General features: G+C 41.0%; 1 protein-coding gene across 4 annotated transcripts in view; it reads right to left on the bottom strand.

The window, feature by feature from the left end:
• LOC128688590 (nuclear valosin-containing protein-like) overlaps positions 1-18,159 on the bottom strand; it is a 337,361-nt gene that overhangs the window by 305,884 nt on the left and 13,318 nt on the right. For all 4 annotated transcript variants that reach the window (XM_070087530.1, XM_070087528.1, XM_070087533.1 and 1 more), the window contains one exon: positions 14,984-15,108. In XM_070087530.1, coding sequence (XP_069943631.1) covers positions 14,984-15,108 — 125 coding nt within the window. The remainder of the gene's footprint in view (positions 1-14,983; positions 15,109-18,159) is intronic.

Raw genomic sequence — 18,159 nt, 5'->3', positions numbered from 1 at the left:
GTATGATAATAAGATGTTATCTTCATTGTAGAATAATAAGAAAATATTATAACCTTTATATTATAATAATAAGGTAAAAGGACCCCAATGGAAATAAGTCACTCTGTCTGACTTTTTTGGGTTATCCTAGGTTCTCTACACATATGCTGCTATGTATGATAATTCTATGTAACTGTATTTGTGTATACCTGAATAAACTTACTTACTTACTTACCCATTTATTTCTCCCCACTGAAACTCTCCCACCCCCTTCAGCTTTGTTTCACTTAAAGGTAGGACATCCAGCTTCTTCTCCTTCATAACATCCACAATCATCTCTTTCTTATCATTCACACAACATCCATGCACATTCAAACATCCCACTTTTACATAACTTTCTAAATTTCTCCAACAACAATTGCAATTTATCTTCAGAATCTCCTATAAGAACTGTGCCACAGGGAAGAAAGCAACTGTGACAATTCTCAGTTTGTATTAGTCATTATCTTTTAAATCCTACAGCTGTCCCAACATCCTTCTTTTACAACCTTATCTATAAAAATGTTAAAAAATAAACAGTGACCTCATACATCCCTATCAAAGGCCTAACTTTACTGGAAATGTGCGCAAGAATGGTATATAATACCGACAAGATGAAATTAAGACACTTGTGCAACATCTGAGTATCTTTATTGTAGACGTTTTGCCATCCAGTGGCTTTATCAATACAAATTCTAGGACATAGCTTGAAGACAGTAGGACTATATACAGAAGATGAGGTAATCAGTCCCTCAACCTTGGAGTAGGTGTGAAGAGCACCGTAGTCGTGGAGAATCTCCTGGAATTTGTATTGATAAAGCCACTGGATGGCGAAACGTCTACAATAAAGATACCCAGATGTTGCACAAGTGTCTTAATTTTACTGGAAATAATCTCTCTCCTACATACCCTAATCTGACCCCTGATATCACATAAAAGCTGTTTACTGGTTTAAGTAACCTACACTACATTCTGATAAATTAGACACATGTGCAACTCTTGGGTATCTTTATTGAGGAAACGTTTCGCCACACAGTGGCTTCATCAGTCCATACAAAGGAGAATCTTGAAGAACAGGAGGAGAATGAGGTAATCAGTCCCTCAACCTTGAGTCGATGTGGTCAGTCCATCAATCTTGAATAGAATACGGCATACGTGCGGAGAAGGAGCTTATAAACCGTTGGTAGGAGAGGTGCAGCAGTCATAGGCGGTGTCACATTTGTTCAATGTCGAAGTAGGTCATGCCCAAGAATTAGGCAAGCGAAGAATTCCCAAGTATTAAGATCCCAAGAAGTTGCAGTGTCTGACAGGTTTGTAGATGAATGGTTCAGAGAACCGACATGTTGATAAATTAGACACATGTGCAACTTCTTGGGATCTTAATACTTGGGAATTCTTCGCTTGCCTAATTCTTGGGCACGACCTACTTTCACATTGAACAAATGTGACACCGCCTATGACTGCTGCACCTCTCCTACCAATGGTTTATAAGCTCCTTCTCCGCACGTATGCCATATTCTATTCAAGATTGATGGGCTGACCACATCGACTCAAGGTTGAGGGACTGATTACCTCATTCTCCTCCTGTTCAAGATTCTCCTTTGTATGGACTGATGAAGCCACTGTGTGGCGAAACGTTTCCTCAATAAAGATACCCAAGAGTTGCACATGTGTCTAATTTATCAACATGTCGGTTCTCTGAACCATTCATCTACAAACACTACATTCTATAACATATACAGTGGTCCCTCGTTTTTCGTAATTAATCCATTCCTGGAGGTGCTACTATTATCGAAATCTACGATTTTCAAATCAATTTTCCCCATAAGAAATAATGTAAATACAATTAATCCGTTCCTGACACCCAGAAGAATCAACAACAATTTTTTTTACCTTAAAGATAGTGTACGAATAGTATATAATACCGACAAGATGAGAGTAAGACACACGTGCAACATCTGGGTATCTTTATTGTAGACGTTTCGCCATCCAGTGGCTTTATCAATACAAATTCCAGGACATAACTTGAAGACAGTAGAACTATGTACAGAAGATGAGGTAATCAGTCCCTCAACCTAGGAGTAGGTGCGAACAGCACCATAGTCGTGGAGATTCTGAAGCAGAAGAAAGAATCCTGGCGCTTATATAGTAACCTGACGTTACTATATAAGCGCCAGGATTCTTTCTTCTGCTTCAGAATCTCCACGACTATGGTGCTGTTCGCACCTACTCCTAGGTTGAGGGACTGATTACCTCATCTTCTGTACATAGTTCTACTGTCTTCAAGTTATGTCCTGGAATTTGTATTGATAAAGCCACTGGATGGCGAAACGTCTACAATAAAGATACCCAGATGTTGCACATGTGTCTTACTCTCACCTTAAAGATAGATTTACATGCACAAAAGAATGAACATTCAACATGACAGTTACCTTTATTGAAGGCTGTTGTTGATGAATGGAAGACAAGGAGGAGGAGAGAGGGAAGAGAGGTTATTGTTTGGAAGGGGAATCCCCCTCCATAAGGAGGATAGGTTGGATAAATACATGAGTGAGAGGGGTTCGATTTGAGTGGGACTTGCATATCAGAGAACATACCTGCCGTGTATGGGCCAGTAGGCCTTCTGCAGTGTTCCTTCATTCTTATGTTCTTGTGTAAGAAAGGAGGAACACTGCAGCAGGCCTGTTGGCCCATACTAGGCAGGTCCTTTACAATTCATCCCACTAACAAAACATTTGCCCAACCCAACTTTCACTGCTACCCAAGAAATAAGCTCTGATATGCAAGTCCCACCCCTCTCACTCATGTATTTATCCAACCTAAATTTGAAAAGCTTATTTCTTGGGTAGCATTGAAAATTGGGTTGGGCAAATGTTTTGTTAGTGGGATGAATTGTAAAGGACCTGAGGAAATGGTATGGTGATACCGACAAGATGTGGAAAAAGACACTTATGTACAGTTCAGGACATTTATTAAAGGAAGCGTTTTGCCAAGAGTGGCTTCTTCAGTCCTAATACAGAGAAAACTAAGAAAACATTTATATATAGTGGCAGGAGTCAGGGGAGGAGGAGGAGGAGGAGGAGGAGGAGGAGGAGGAGGAGGAGGAGGAGGAGGAGGAGGAGGAGGAGGAGGAGGAGGAGGAGGAGGAGGAGGAGGAGGCGGCGGCGGCGGCGGCGGCGGCGGCGGCGGCGGCGGCGGCGGCGGCGGCGGCGGCGGCGGCGGCGGCGGCGGCGGCGGCGGCGGCGGCGGCGGCGGCGGCGGCGGCGGCGGCGGCGGCGGCGGCGGCGGCGGCGGCGGCGGCGGCGGCGGCGGCGGCGGCGGCGGCGGCGGCGGCGGCGGCGGCGGCGGCGGCGGCGGCGGCGGCGGCGGCGGCGGCGGCGGCGGCGGCGGCGGCAGCAGCAGCAGAACTAAGGAGGTGAGGCAAGAGAGGGACCTGCTGGCATCAAGTAACCCCAGTTCCCAGGATGGGTAATATCCTCTTGCTTAGTACAGTGGACCCCCGCATAGCGAACGCCTTGCATAGCGAACAATCCGCATAGCGAAAGCTTTGTTCGCTAAAATTTTGCCCCGCATAGTGGACAAAAAACCGCTCAGCGACCTTCGTCCGAGACGCGTCCAATGTGCGGCCTCAGCCAGCCTCACATGTGCCGCCCGTCCCATTGTTTACCAGCCAGCCTCCGCGGTAACATTCAAGCATACACTCGGAATATTTCGTATTATTACAGTGTTTTCGGTGCTGTTTCTGAAAAATAAGTGACCATGGGCCCCAAGAAAGCTTCTAGTGCCAACCCTGTGGTAAAAAGGGTGAGAATTAGTATGGAAATTAAGAAAGATTTTGAAGGGTTTGGGGCTAACCCTGAGAAGCCTATGCCAGTTGTGGAATCCATTGTGCCTACTTCAAAAATTAAGGAAATGTGTGCACAGTGGGTTGAACTGCAAACCTTTATGGATGAAAATCACCCTGACACAGCTGTTGCAAGCCGTGCTGGTGACTATTTCAATGACAATGTTATGGCCCATTTTAGACAAATCGTAAAGGAACGGGAGGTACAGAGCTCTATGGACAGATTTGTTGTGCGACAGAGGTCCAGTGACTCTGAAGCTGGTCCTAGTGGCATTAAAAGAAGAAGGGAAGTAACCCCGGAAAAGGACTTGCTACCTCAAGTCCTAATGGAAGGGGATTCCCCTTCTAAACACTAACACTCTCTCTCCCCTCCTCCCATCCCATCAATCATCACCAGATCTTCAATAAAAGTAAGTGTCATGTAATTGTGCATGCCTTTTTCAGTTTGTGTGTACTAAAATTAACATTTTTTTGTGGTAAAAAAAAAATTTTTTCATACTTTTGGGTGTCTTGCACGGATTAATTTTATTTCCATTATTTCTTATGGGGAAAATTAATTCGCATAGCGAACATTTCTCATAACGACCAGCCCTCTTGCACGGATTAAGTTCGCTATGCGGGGGTCCACTGTAATTTTGAAATACTGTAACTACCGGATTTTTGCTTTATAGTGTTACTGACAGAAATTAGTGCAGCTTCAATGCATTCTCTCAGTCTTAAGTCGTCTTCTTTAATAACTAGTTTAGCTTCACTGAATTTCATGAGGTGTCCAACATCGTCTCTATGTTGAACACATGCGTTTTTGCAGTCATCATTTCTGCAAGCATTTTTGTGTTCTGCTATTCTAATGTCCAGAGTTCTGGCTGTTTCCCCTACATATACTTTGTCACACCCCCCACATGGTATAGTGTAGATTCCTGCACTTGTGCCAGAATCATGCTTGGGTTTTTGTATCAGGTTCCTAATAGTAGTTGAAGAGCTGGTAGATATTTTAGCCAGTTTTCTGTCAAACATTTTTGAAACATTAGTGGCAACGTTGCTGACCGGTAAAATGATGTAACTTGGAGGCTTTTCTTCAATTTGATAGGTGTTGGTCTTGCTGAGGATACGTGTCGCACATTTCCTGCAGTCACGTATGAAGTGTAGGGGAAAGTGCAGTGAACTAAAAGAGTTGGTGATGTATGTACATTCTTCTTCGAGGAACTGTGGACTGGAAATTCTGTAGGCTCTCAGAAAGAAGCCAATAACTACCCCTCTTTTAGTTCTTGTGTCATGGTGAGAGAAGAAATGTAGAAGATCGTTCTTGTAGGTAGGCTTCCGGTAGACTTTAAAAGAAAGTTTATTTTCCCCTGTGCGTAAGAGAACGTCGAGAAAAGGTAATTCTTCAAGGAACTCATTGCTGCAGATTCTGAGTGCACGCAGGAAGAAGCCTATAATTACACCATGTTTGGTTTTGGTGTCGTGGTGAGAGTAGAAGTGGAGAAGATCGTTTTGGTTGGTGGGTTTTCGATAGACTTTAAAACGAAGTTCGTGGTCAGCTTTGCAGAGCAGAACATCAAGGAAAGGAAGAGTGTTGTCGACTTCTTCTTCAAGTGTGAACTGGATTGAATGACTGCAACAAATTATATGTGGGCGAAACATCAAGAGACCTCCAAACACATATTTCAGAACACCAATATGCAAGCAGGACTGACAATACAAGGAATGCCTGTGTACAACATCGCAATTCACACAACCATTTAATTAACTACAGAAACTCAAGACTTATCGCCACAGAAGACAACACTCAATACCGAAGAATCTTGGAATCATCGCTTATCTCTATAACCAACAATTTCAACCAGAACAACGGCTTCTATAACATAGCTGAACCACTCGCCAAGAAACTTCATCGCTATCCCACATAAGAACATAGAACACTGCAGAAGGTCTACTCACAACTTGTCCAATACCCCTGCCAAGCTACCCAAGACTCTATAACCCCACCCGGTAGATCATCAGATGCAGCATTCTCCACCTGACCTCAACATTCTGAACATGACTATAAATACTCCCGTACCTTCCACCCCAGGTAGATCTGTGTGTGACTTGAAAAAGCCCACTGTGTGGGTGAAACTTTGTCAATAAAGGATCACATTATACTGCATATGTGTTTATATTTCCATTAAATCCATTATTTCTGGTTCTTACCTGGTTCGACACCCTCAATACCTTATTAATATCTCCTTTGTTTATGCCCGTCATCCACTTATACACCTCAATGACATCTCTCATTCTACGTCACTCCAGAGAGTGAAGATTTAAGGCTTTAAGTCTATCTTCATACGGGAGATTCCTTACACAGTAAATCATTTTAGTCATTCTTCTCCGTATGTTCTCCAATAAGTCTATATCCATCCTGAAGTAAGGAGACCAAAACTGAGCAGCATAATCTAAATGAGGCCTCACCAGTGATGAATAGAGCTGTAAAATAACTTTTGGGCTTCTGTTACTTATACTTCTTGAGATAAATCCAAGTAATCTGTTTGCCTTGTTGTGCACACTTAGGCACTGCTGCCTTGGCTTTAGGTTTCTGCTTACCATGACTCCCAAGTCCTTTTCACACTCTGTATGATGAAGCTCTACTTCACCTAGTTTATAGCTTCGAGGGTTATTTCCATTACCAAGGACCAGTACCTTACACTTATCCACACTGAACTTCATCTGCCATTTTTCAGACCAAGACATTAATTTGTCTAAATCCTCCTGCAGTTCATTGCTATCCTCCTCAGAAAGAATCATATGGCCTATCTTTGTATCATCAGCAAACTTGCTCATGTCACTCGTAATCCCTTCATCAAGGTCATTAACCCTTTGACTGTCGCAGGCCCCTTTCTGAAACTGTCATTCTATGCCGCAAAATATTCGAAAAAAAAAAATTATTTTTTCTTATGAAAATGTTAGGAATATTTTTCTGAGTGTTTTAAGCCTAAAAAAATTTTTTGCCATCAGTACTTACCGAGATATAGAGCCGCAAAGTTTGCATAAAGTGACGTGCGTACGGCAACAGCGGCAACTGCCGCCCATCCGGTATTCTTTTATTTACTCTAATTCAAAAGTTTCTTGCATTTTTCAATATTTTTCTTTTCCAAGTAACTTATGTGGCCTGTGAGACCAATGTAAGGTGCATTGTTCAAATATACACTCATTGTTTACAACACAATAACTGAACAAACTTTATCACTATTAGTTTGTGTATACACTTTGTTTACACAAACAAACAATACAAAACAATGTTTATTACTATTGTTCCATAATATATATACATATGTACAGTCACTGAACACGTTCCTAGAACTGCTGCAGCTTGTGGAACTCTTTGAAACATGGGTATATACAGAGTGGCACTTCACACTCCTCGCACATAAAACGAGTGTCTCTGCGTGTTTGTGGGAGTTTTGTGGTATGTGTACATACATAACACCTCTTCTGAGCATTTTTCTTGGCAGTAGTATGAGGCAGTTGTATGGGGTAGTGATCACCAGGCCTGAAACGAGATGACGTGTGTTGGTAATTTCGTGGGCGCTGGTCTATTGCAGGTGTTGCTCCTTGGTACTTTGCGATTATTTGTCTGATTACTGGCAAACAAAATTCACCATATTTTGGTGTTTTGTTGGTCTTCAACTTGTATATGTTACAAGCATTTAGCATAGAGATATCAACAAGATGGAAAAAAAGTTTTATATACCACTTATAACTCTTGCATACACAATCTGCAAACCCAATCTGCATGTCACATTTGTCCACTAAGTGCATATTGAGGTTGTAGTCCATGACAGCTGCAGGCTTTAGAATGGGTTCATTGGTCTCTCTGTTGTGCCTGCCACTGTGTGCCATTTCGTTTCGGTGAACTGATGTCAACAATGCGACATCACGTTTGTCATGCCACCGAAATGCCATGATGTCATTGGCAGCAAAGGCTTGCATATCACCTCTGCGAGTGCCAGCGTTGAACCTTGGCATATGTTTACGATTACCACGCACTGTGCCACACACGTCTGTCAAGTTCACTCGCAAGAAATCACTGAGTAAGGGGTTTGTGTACCAGTTATCAGTAAATAACATATGCCCCTTACCAAGATATGGTTCCATCATTGTTCGAACCACATCACCAGAGATACCCAATAACTTCATGGTATCTCTCAAAGTATTACTGCCAGTGTACACAATGATATCCAAAACTAGACCACTTCTGCAATCACACAGTACAAATAACTTTATACCAAAGCGTTTCCTCTTGCTTGGTATATATTGCTTGAATGAGAGTCTTCCTTTGAATAAAACCAAGGACTCATCAATAACAAGCTTCCTGAAGGGATAAAAATACATGCAGCACTTTTGTTTCAGGTACATAAACACATTTCTTATCTTATATAACCTGTCGGTTCTGCCAGGCCTGGTTTTGTCTGAAAAGTGTAACATACGTAACAGTATCAGGAAACGATTGGCACCTATAATGTCACTAAAACCTGGAGTTGAAATCAGGCGTTCTGTTGCCCAGTATGTGGTGACAGTGTGCTTATACACATGTGGCATAAGCATTATTGTGGCAAAAAAACAGGTACATCTCTGCCACAGTTGTCTCCTTCCACTTGTGTAGCCGTGATTTTGGTGAGATAATTGTATTTGCCATGGTGTAATCATAGTATGTGTTTGTTTCCCTGACAATGATGTCCATCAGGGGTTCATCGAAGAATAACTCAAAGCAGTCCAGTTCACTAGCACTGTTCCCAAGTGGACATGATGGCTTTATTCCACTTTGTGTTTCATCAAAGTCATGGGGACTGGGAACAAACTCGTCACCGTCCTGCCAATCCCAGATGCGGTCTGCTGGTGGGTTCTGGATATTGTACTGTGGTTGTGGTTGTGAAGGTTGTGGGAGTGTGGGGTCGGGTGAGGCTGGTTGTTGTGCAGAGTCAGCAGCGTGGGTAGTAGCGTGGCCCGCTGATGGTGCCACATGGGCCGTGCCACCATCACTATCACCACCACTGCCTGCTCCCTCACTCGCATCATTCATACCCATCGTAACAATATCGTTATCTTCACTATCAGGTCGTGGTGTAGGGCCACGGGATGTGCTCCCAGAGTTTCTCCTTCCCCTTGGATCAACATATGAAACATGCTACGTCGTACATACTGCCGCTTCACTGGGGAATATACACCCTCACTGCCACTAGAACTGCTTTCAATGACCTTGAAATCACTATCACATTCACTGCTAACATCTGGGTGTTGTAACATGACCAAATAGTTTCCTCTTTCGTCCTGGTACAGGCGAACGTGAACGTGAACAAGCCAGCCCAGCACCAGAGGTGGAAGGTTGTGGGTCATCTGGGTTTTCATCAGTAATTACGTTATCCTGGGCACTTTTTCCGGTAACACTCACTTCAAAACCCTGGAATTCACTGTCACTGACATTTTCATCGCTGTTAGAGCTATCACTTGGGAACAAAAGACCTCCAATCCGCCGAGGAGTGAGGAACTTCTTACCGAGAGGCATGGTGAAAATGGACTAACAAGATGGCGTTCCCACAATACACCGCTGGGTCCCAAATTTTTTTCACAGGGTGCACACCGACCACTGAGACCCATTCTCTCTCATGTAGGCCTACCAGGCCTTTCCCGCTTGATTTGAAGCCGCTAGAATTTGTGTGTATAAATACGTCAGAAACATTGGCATGTAAGACGTATTTATATGGCTTAAACAGTCAAAGGGTTAATGTAAATTATGAACAAGAGAGGGCCTAAAACTGATCCTTGTGGAATGCCACTAGTAACAGCCTCATTCTGATTTGAACCCATTAATGGAAACTCTCTGCTTTCTATTGGTAAGCCATGCCTCTATCCATGCTAGAACTTTACCTCCTATACCATGAGCTGCCACTTTTCTTAAGAGTCTCTTGTGAGGTACTCTATCAAAGGCTTTACTAAAATCCAAATAAACAATATCATATTCTTTATCACTGTCTACTGCCTCAAATGTTCTATTGAAGAACGTCAGTAAGTTTGTCAGGCAGGAACGACCTCTCGTAAACCAATGCTGAGATTCATCAAGTTATGCTCTTCAAGGTGACTTCTAATAATGTCAGCTATAATTGATTCTAGTAATTTGCCAACTATAGATGTCAGGCTATAGATGTTATTGGACGTTAATTTGAATGAGTGGACTTATCCCCTGACTTGAATATAGGAACCACATTGGCCATCTTCCACAACTCTGGCACAACACCAGTAAGGATGGATGCATTGAACACACTCGTTAATGGCTGACTAAGTTCCATCTTGCATTCCTTAAGTACCCTGGAAAATAACCCGGGGAATTATTTTGCTTCAGTTTGTCTATCTGTTTGATAACCATGTCCTTCATGACAGTAATATTAGTCAATTTGAATTCGTCAGGAACTGAATAACTGTTAATTTCTGGAATCTCATTTATGTCTTCCTGTATAAAAACTGACAAAAAATAGTCATTAAATATGGAACACATTTCCATTTCGTTATCCGTCAGCTGTCCATTCCCAATTTTCAGAGGTCCTACTTTTTCCTTACCCTTTGTCCTATACACTTGAAAGAACCCCTTTGGATTGGTCTTTGATTCATTAGCAACTCTAATTTCATAGTCACATTTAGCCTTTCTAATCGCCTTTTTTACTTCTCTTTTAAGCTGAACATATTGGTCAGTAAGGTTAACCTCTCCCCTTCTGATGCGCCTATATATTCCCCTTTTCTCCCCTAATAAATGCTTTATCCTCCTGTTAACCCATTTGGGATCGTTATTATCAGATCTAATTTCTCTCTGGGGAATGTATATACTCTGAGCATAGTGTACATTATTAAGAAAAGAATCATAAACGCAGATCCCTTCGTAATCATAAGTATGATCGTCAATAGAATCATTAGCTAGATAACCCCAATCAAGATTTGACAGGTGTTCCCTAAGTACATTATAATCGGCAGAACGAAAATCAGGGATTTTTTACTGTATTATCATTATTCCTGTATTCCCAGTTAATGCTAAAAGTGATGGATTTGTGATCACTTGCGCCAAGCTCTTCAGTGATCTCCAGATTATTTACGAGTGTTTCCTTATTTGACAAGACTAGGTCAAGCAAATTATTACCCCTGGTAGGCTCTGTTACACACTGCTTCAGAAAACAGTCTTGAACTGTTTCCATAAAGTCACTGGACTCCAGATTACTGGTCAAAGAATTCCAGTTTATTTGACTAAAGTTAAAATCCCCTACAATCACTATATTATTGTGTCTAGAAGCCCTAACAATTTCGTCCCAAATTAGTCTCCCTCTATCGTGATCCAAGCCTGGAGGTCGGTATATTACACCTAGAATTAGCTTTTCTTGACCTTCTACAAACTCTACCCAAACAGATTCTGTTGCTGTTCCATATATTTTTATACCTGTTTTTATGCAACAGTTAATATTTTCTCGAACATATAATGCAACTCCTCCCCCCTTTCCACAACATCTATCCACATGGAACAACTTAAACCCTTGAATATTACACTCAACAATCATATCCCGAATCTTTAAATCATACCACGTTTCAGTTAATGCAATGACATCGAAGTTCCCAGCACATGCTATCAAACGTAGTTCATTAATCTTATTTCTTGCACTTCGACTGTTAGCATAAAATACCATTATATGTTTTTTCTTCTGCACATTTTTCCTATTCACCTTTGTTTTTACACAATTTCTGAAATTATCATTACCTAAGGTTACTCCATGACAGTTACTATTAAGATTCTTAATATCAGAGCATAAGTCAATATATCCATACTCATTTTTTATCATTTTCAAACCCATACCTCTAACTAATCCTAGTTTAAAGTCCTAACAACCCCCTCAACTGAGCTAGCAAGAAAACCCACACCTGCCCTGGATAAGTGAACCCCATCCCTAGCATACATGTCATTTTGGCCATAGAAGTTGTCCCAGTTGTCAATGAATGGTACTGCATTATCCTTAGTATTTATCCAGCTAGCAATTAATACCAATTGCTATGGACAACCATTCATTTCCAACGCCCCTTCTTGGCAAAATGCCACATATAACAGGGCGCCCCCCCCCCCCTCTTCTTCCTAATTATGTCTATTGCTGTCTTGAACCTTCAAGCCGGCTAACAATGTCCTCCATCCCAGCCCCAGGAAAGCAAACTCTCTGTCTCCTACTCCTGTCCTTCAAGCAGAGAGTCCTATCCATATATCTAACCTGGCTATCCCCAACAACAACAATATTCATACCTTCCTTGGTGTTGTTTGTAGTGGCGTTTCCAGTAGTCGACTCACATTCGTCGGATAGCACCGAGAATGCATTGGATGTTTCCACAACAGTTTCCACAGCAGTCTCTTTCTTCTTCGTCGTCTCTACCTTTCCATTCGTCTTCTTGATCATCAACTTTGTCTCATGCTTCCAGCCACTGTCCACGTTCCCTTCTTGACCTGAGGACTCGAAACAGGACTACTACGAATCCTCTTGTTTTCCTCAGTCAATCGCCGTATCTCCATCTTCGCTACCCTCAATTCTTCCTTAAGCTGCTGGTAAAGTTGCTCGATTGAGGGTATCTTGGCTCACTCCACGGGGAGCACACAAGACACTTCTTCACAGAGTTAAGTACAGGTCACCACCTTGGGTAGCTTTAAGAAGAGATTGGACAAATATATGAGTGGGAGGGGCTGAGTTTGATTTGTGTCATTGGGTACGGGAGTAAATTCTTGGGTAGCTTTGGGTAGAGGTCATTTTGATAAGGACCTGCCTTGTATGGGCCAGTGTCTGCAGTGTTCCTCCAATCTTATGTTCTTAGACCTGCAGTGTTCTTCCATTGTTATGTTCTTAGTGGGAAGGATTGTAAAGGACCTGCCTAGTATGGGCCAACAGGCCTACTGCAGTGTTCATCCTTTCTTACATTCTTATTGGAGACTTGTTTGTGTGAGGGAGGGATGGCAAGTTTATTGTTGGAGAATATGACAGTAATATCAACTCTACAGCTTATTTATCACAATTCAACTAATATGACATAATAAACAATATTAATAACATAGAAACATGGAATATACTCTAGAATGAATAAAATAAGTCATTATGTATGTCACGAGAGGTGTTGTGTTGTGTTGTTCTTGGGTATATAAGGGCCACTGAGAGTAAACCGTCCATAATGGTGGTGAAGCAGCAGCTGAGGCGCCGGTGTTTTCTGTAGCCCTATATAACTCCAACAACATTGGAGGAGTTGGTAGAATTGCTGAATCACTAAAGAAGACACCCTCTACCACCACTACCACCTTCTAACACTATTACAATGCTACCACCTTAAGAACATAAGAACAGAGGATCACTGCAGCAGGCCAGTTGGCCCATACTAGGCAGGTCCTTTACAATCCATCCCACTAACAAAACATTTGCCCAACCCAATTTTCAATGCTACCCAAGAAATAAGCTTTGATAACTATCCACTCATCTGCAAGTCCCACTCAAATCCAACCCCTCTCACTCATATACATTTATCTAACCTAAATTTGAAACTACCCAAAGTCCTAGCCTCAATAACATAAGAACCAGTATTACAACTACTATTACAACTATTACAACTGCTACAACCATCACTACCACCCTCTACCACCATCAACCACTATCAACCAAGAGTTGCACATGTGTCTAATTTATCAACATGTCGGTTCTCTGAACCATTCATCTACACTATCACAACTGCTTCCACTCTACCACCACCACCTTCATATTTTTCTACAAACTTTTTCTTAAATTATATGTGTTTCTCATATTCTTTACCAAAGGGCTGGCACTAGAAGCTTTCTTTGGAGCCATGGTGACATATTTAGCAGTTGCAAACACTAAAACGAATGGAATATTATGAAATGTATCGTATGAACTCGTGGGATCATCCTCACTCACTGATAAACAATGGCACACTGGCTGGGAAAGGAGTGTGAGGCGGCTCGGGGCTGTGTGTACGTCCTGGACGAACTACTATTTGCGAGTCAATCTACGATTAACGAGCCCATGTTTATACGAAAATATCCCTATGATTTCCGAAATCTACGATTCTCGAGAACTACGATTATCGAGGGACCACTGTACTTTCTATAGGTACTAGAAATCCTGTGTTAAAACAGACACTGTAGGAGTAAGAATAAAGGATGTAAAAAATTAGAAGAGTCTAATATCAAAGCATAAGCCAAATTATGCTAGAAATATTGTCAAAAAACACATTGTAGAAGCAAAAATAAGGGAGATAACAAGAGCTGAAGAGTTGCATGTTATCTTAAATGAAGTGGAATTGATATACAGTGGAACCTCAAAAATCGAACTGCTCCCAACACAACCAATTATGTAATAAAGTTGGTAGAATTACCGACAATATGTAAAGTAAAAGGACACAAGTGCAACTAATGTGACATTTATTGTGGCAACGTTTCGCTCTCCAGGAGCTTTATCAAGCCATTACAAACAATACATGGACACAAAGGGTATATAAAGGCTCAGAGTGAGGTGAATACTAGTGAGGTACCATTTCGATGTTCACTAGTGGTAGTAGTAGTAGTAGTGGTAGTGACAAAAGTAATACAATATGGTAGAGCAATTAATTCATAATAGCTTTTATATCCTTTTACTCATGTACGAATTAATTGCTCTACCATATTGTATTACTTTTGTCACTACCACTACTACTACTACTACTACTACCACTAGTGAACATCGAAATGGTACCTCACTAGTATTCACCTCACTCTGAGCCTTTATATACCCTCTGTGTCCATGTATTGTTTGTAATGGCTTGATAAAGCTCCTGGAGAGCGAAACTTTGCCACAATAAATGTCACATTAGTTGCACTTGTGTCCTTTTACTTTACACAACCAATTATGTAAGTGTATTTTTGTAAGTGCTTTTATAAGTGTATTTTTGAGGGTCTGAAATGAACTAATCTAATTTACATTATTCCTGATGGGAATAAATTCATTCGGTAAAGGCACTCGAACAGCCTTCTGGACTGAAGAAAGTTCGATATTTGAGGTTCCACTGTACTTTCCACACATGATTTTAATAACTTACCTTAACTGGGTGTTCAGGTTCAGTGATATCCATGACATCTGAACCTCCTCCATCACTATCTATGATATCCTCAATGTCACTGCTTTCTTCATTCTGCTTACGACAATACAGGTGCCATTCAAACGCTGTACAAAATGCAAGAATGAATCATCAGCATTTGAATAATGAAAAATTACATAGCATATATAATATTTTTTCCTAATAGAAGTGTTTGCACTATTGTTATAATGTTGATGAAAACTAACTTTAGGGCTGTGCAACTGCCGACAGAAATATAGAGCAGATGACCATGGTGCCATTTTTAATCATTTATGCATATCAAAGAATTTTTCACTAAATGTGAATAATAACTGTGAAATCCATATCATACTGCATATGCAATGCTACAAGCCCTTGATATTCTGGAGGGATACATTCCTAATGGTCACAGCAAATACAACTGATGAAGGAAACACCTATTGCATGCTCAGATTAGACATTTATATTAAAGTCAACATTAACCAGATTATCTAAACATTCTCACTTTTGAATTTGGATATTCTAGATTAGACATTCTAGTAAATGACTCACGAAATCGTAATGACACGATTGCAAACAAACCATACCATGGGCAGGACTGAACCCACCGTCAGAGAGTCTCAAAACTCCAGACCGTCGCTGGTCCAGTGGCTAATAAGAACATAAGAACATAAGAAAGGAGGAACACTGCAGCAGGCCTGTTGGTCCATACTAGGCAGGTCCTTTACAATTCATCCCACTAACAAACATTTGACCAGCCCTATTTTCAATGCCACCCAAGAAACAAGCTCCGATGTGCAAGTCCCACTCAAATCCAACCCCTCCCACTCATGTACTTTTTTTTTATTTATTATTATCACACTGGCCGATTCCCACCAAGGCAGGGTGGCCCGAAAAAGAAAAACTTTCACCATCATTCACTCCATCACTGTCTTGCCAGAAGGGTGCTTTACACTACAGTTTTTAAACTGCAACATTAACACCCCTCCTTCAGAGTGCAGGCACTGTACTTCCCATCTCCAGGACTCAAGTCCGGCCTGCCGGTTTCCCTGAATCCCTTCATAAATGTTACTTTGCTCACACTCCAACAGCACGTCAAGTATTAAAAACCATTTGTCTCCATTCACTCCTATCAAACACGCTCACGCATGCCTGCTGGAAGTCCAAGCCCCTCGCACACAAAACCTCCTTTACCCCCTCCCTCCAACCCTTCCTAGGCCGACCCCTACCCCGCCTTCCTTCCACTACAGACTGATGTACTTATCCAACCTAAATTTGAAACTACCCAAAGTCCTAGCCTCAATAACCCAACTAGGTAGACTGTTCCACTCATCAACTACCCTATTTCCAAACCAATACTTTCCTATGTCCTTTCTAAATCTAAACTTATCTAATTTAAATCCATTACTGCGGGTTCTCTCCTGGAGAGATATCCTCAAGACCTTGTTAATATCCCCTTTATTAATACCTATCTTCCACTTATACACTTCGATCAGGTCTCCCCTCATTCTTCGTCTAACAAGTGAATGTAACTTAAGAGTCTTCAATCTTTCTTCATAAGGAAGATTTCTAATGCTATGTATTAATTTAGTCATCCTACGCTGAATGTTTTCTAACGAATTTATGTCCATTCTGTAATATGGAGACCAGAATTGAGCTGCATAATCTAGGTGAGGCCTTACTAATGATGTATAAAGCTGCAGTATGACCTCTGGACTTCTGTTGCTTACACTTCTTGATATAAATCCCAGTAATCTATTTGCCTTATTACGTACGCTTAGGCATTGTTGTCTTGGTTTAAGGTTGCTGCTTACCATAACCCCCAAGTCCTTTTCGCAATCTGTATGGCTAAGTTCAACATTATTTAACTTATAAGTGCTAATGCGACGGTCTGGAATTTTGAGACACTCTGACCGCGGGCTCAATCCCACCCGTGGTATGGTTTTTTCTAGTAAATGTTCGGCATTAACCTGGGTAAAGCAAAATTTAAAGAGAGATGACCTCTAACACACAAAATGAGCACAAATCTTTAGTAATATTTATTAACCCTTTCAGGGTCCAAGGCCCAAATCTGGAGTCACGCACCAGTGTCCAAGATATTTCAAAAAAAAAATTTGTTATTTTTTCTTATGAAATCGTAGAGAATCTTTTTGTGAAGGTAATAAAACAAAAAGTACGAAAATTGGTGGAAAACTGACGAAATTATGCTCTCGCGAATTTTGATGTGTCAGCGATATTTACGAATCGGCGATTTTGCCGACTTTGACTCCCATTTTAGGCCAATTACATTATTCCAATCAACCAAATTCTTAGCTATTTCACTAGTATTACTTCTATTCTATCGATTGAGCACAAGAAATCGCCAAGTCAATTGTTTCAACTACAAAATAAAGTGATCGGAAATTGTTAATTTGGCCAATTTAACACAAAGTTCAAAATATTCCAATTTCAAAATAGGGTCCAGAATGAACAATGTAGGCATTCCTGGCACTAAACTAACATTTCCTCTGTTCATTAGTTATGTTTTGAGGCTTTACAAATAAATTCCATTTTGATTTTTTATTCACATAATGAATTTTTATTCACACCAAAAAATAGAAGATTTACTGTTATGCAATACTGTAATAATTGTATAAATATCATCACCATATTTGTGAATGTATATTAGACCCACCAGCTGATGTGTATTAGACGTGTGAGGTTGTTTGTTTACTCTTGAATATCGGCAAAAATTTAACATTTCCGCTACTTTGAGCTCAGTTTCAAGCCATTTCCAATGCTAAAACCAATCAAAATCATCTCTATTTCTGTAATATGTCTTCCATTCTATCAAATGAGACCAAGAAATCGCAAATACAACTATAAAAAACATACGAAAAAACACTGCAAAGTTGCTGTTTTAATCGAAAAATCATGATTTCATTTTTTTTCTCTCATTATGCACAGTGTGCTGCAGGATCTGTTTTATGTGGTGCACACATACCACATAGATGTATTCTCTCATATCTAGGCCCAAATGTACCACTCACAGTTTATCAGAGTGAGCTGAGCTCATGGCGTAGATCTACGGTTTGGACCCTGAACGTAAAGCCGTAGATCTACGGGACGGACCCTGAAAGGGTTAAATGGACAAAATTTTGTATTACTGTATTCAAGAA

This window comes from Cherax quadricarinatus, chromosome 2 (genome assembly GCF_038502225.1).
Source record: "Cherax quadricarinatus isolate ZL_2023a chromosome 2, ASM3850222v1, whole genome shotgun sequence".
NCBI classification, from domain to species: Eukaryota; Metazoa; Arthropoda; class Malacostraca; order Decapoda; family Parastacidae; genus Cherax; species Cherax quadricarinatus.
The sequence above is the reverse complement of the archived record's forward strand: the minus strand, read 5'-3'. Positions and strand labels throughout refer to the sequence as shown.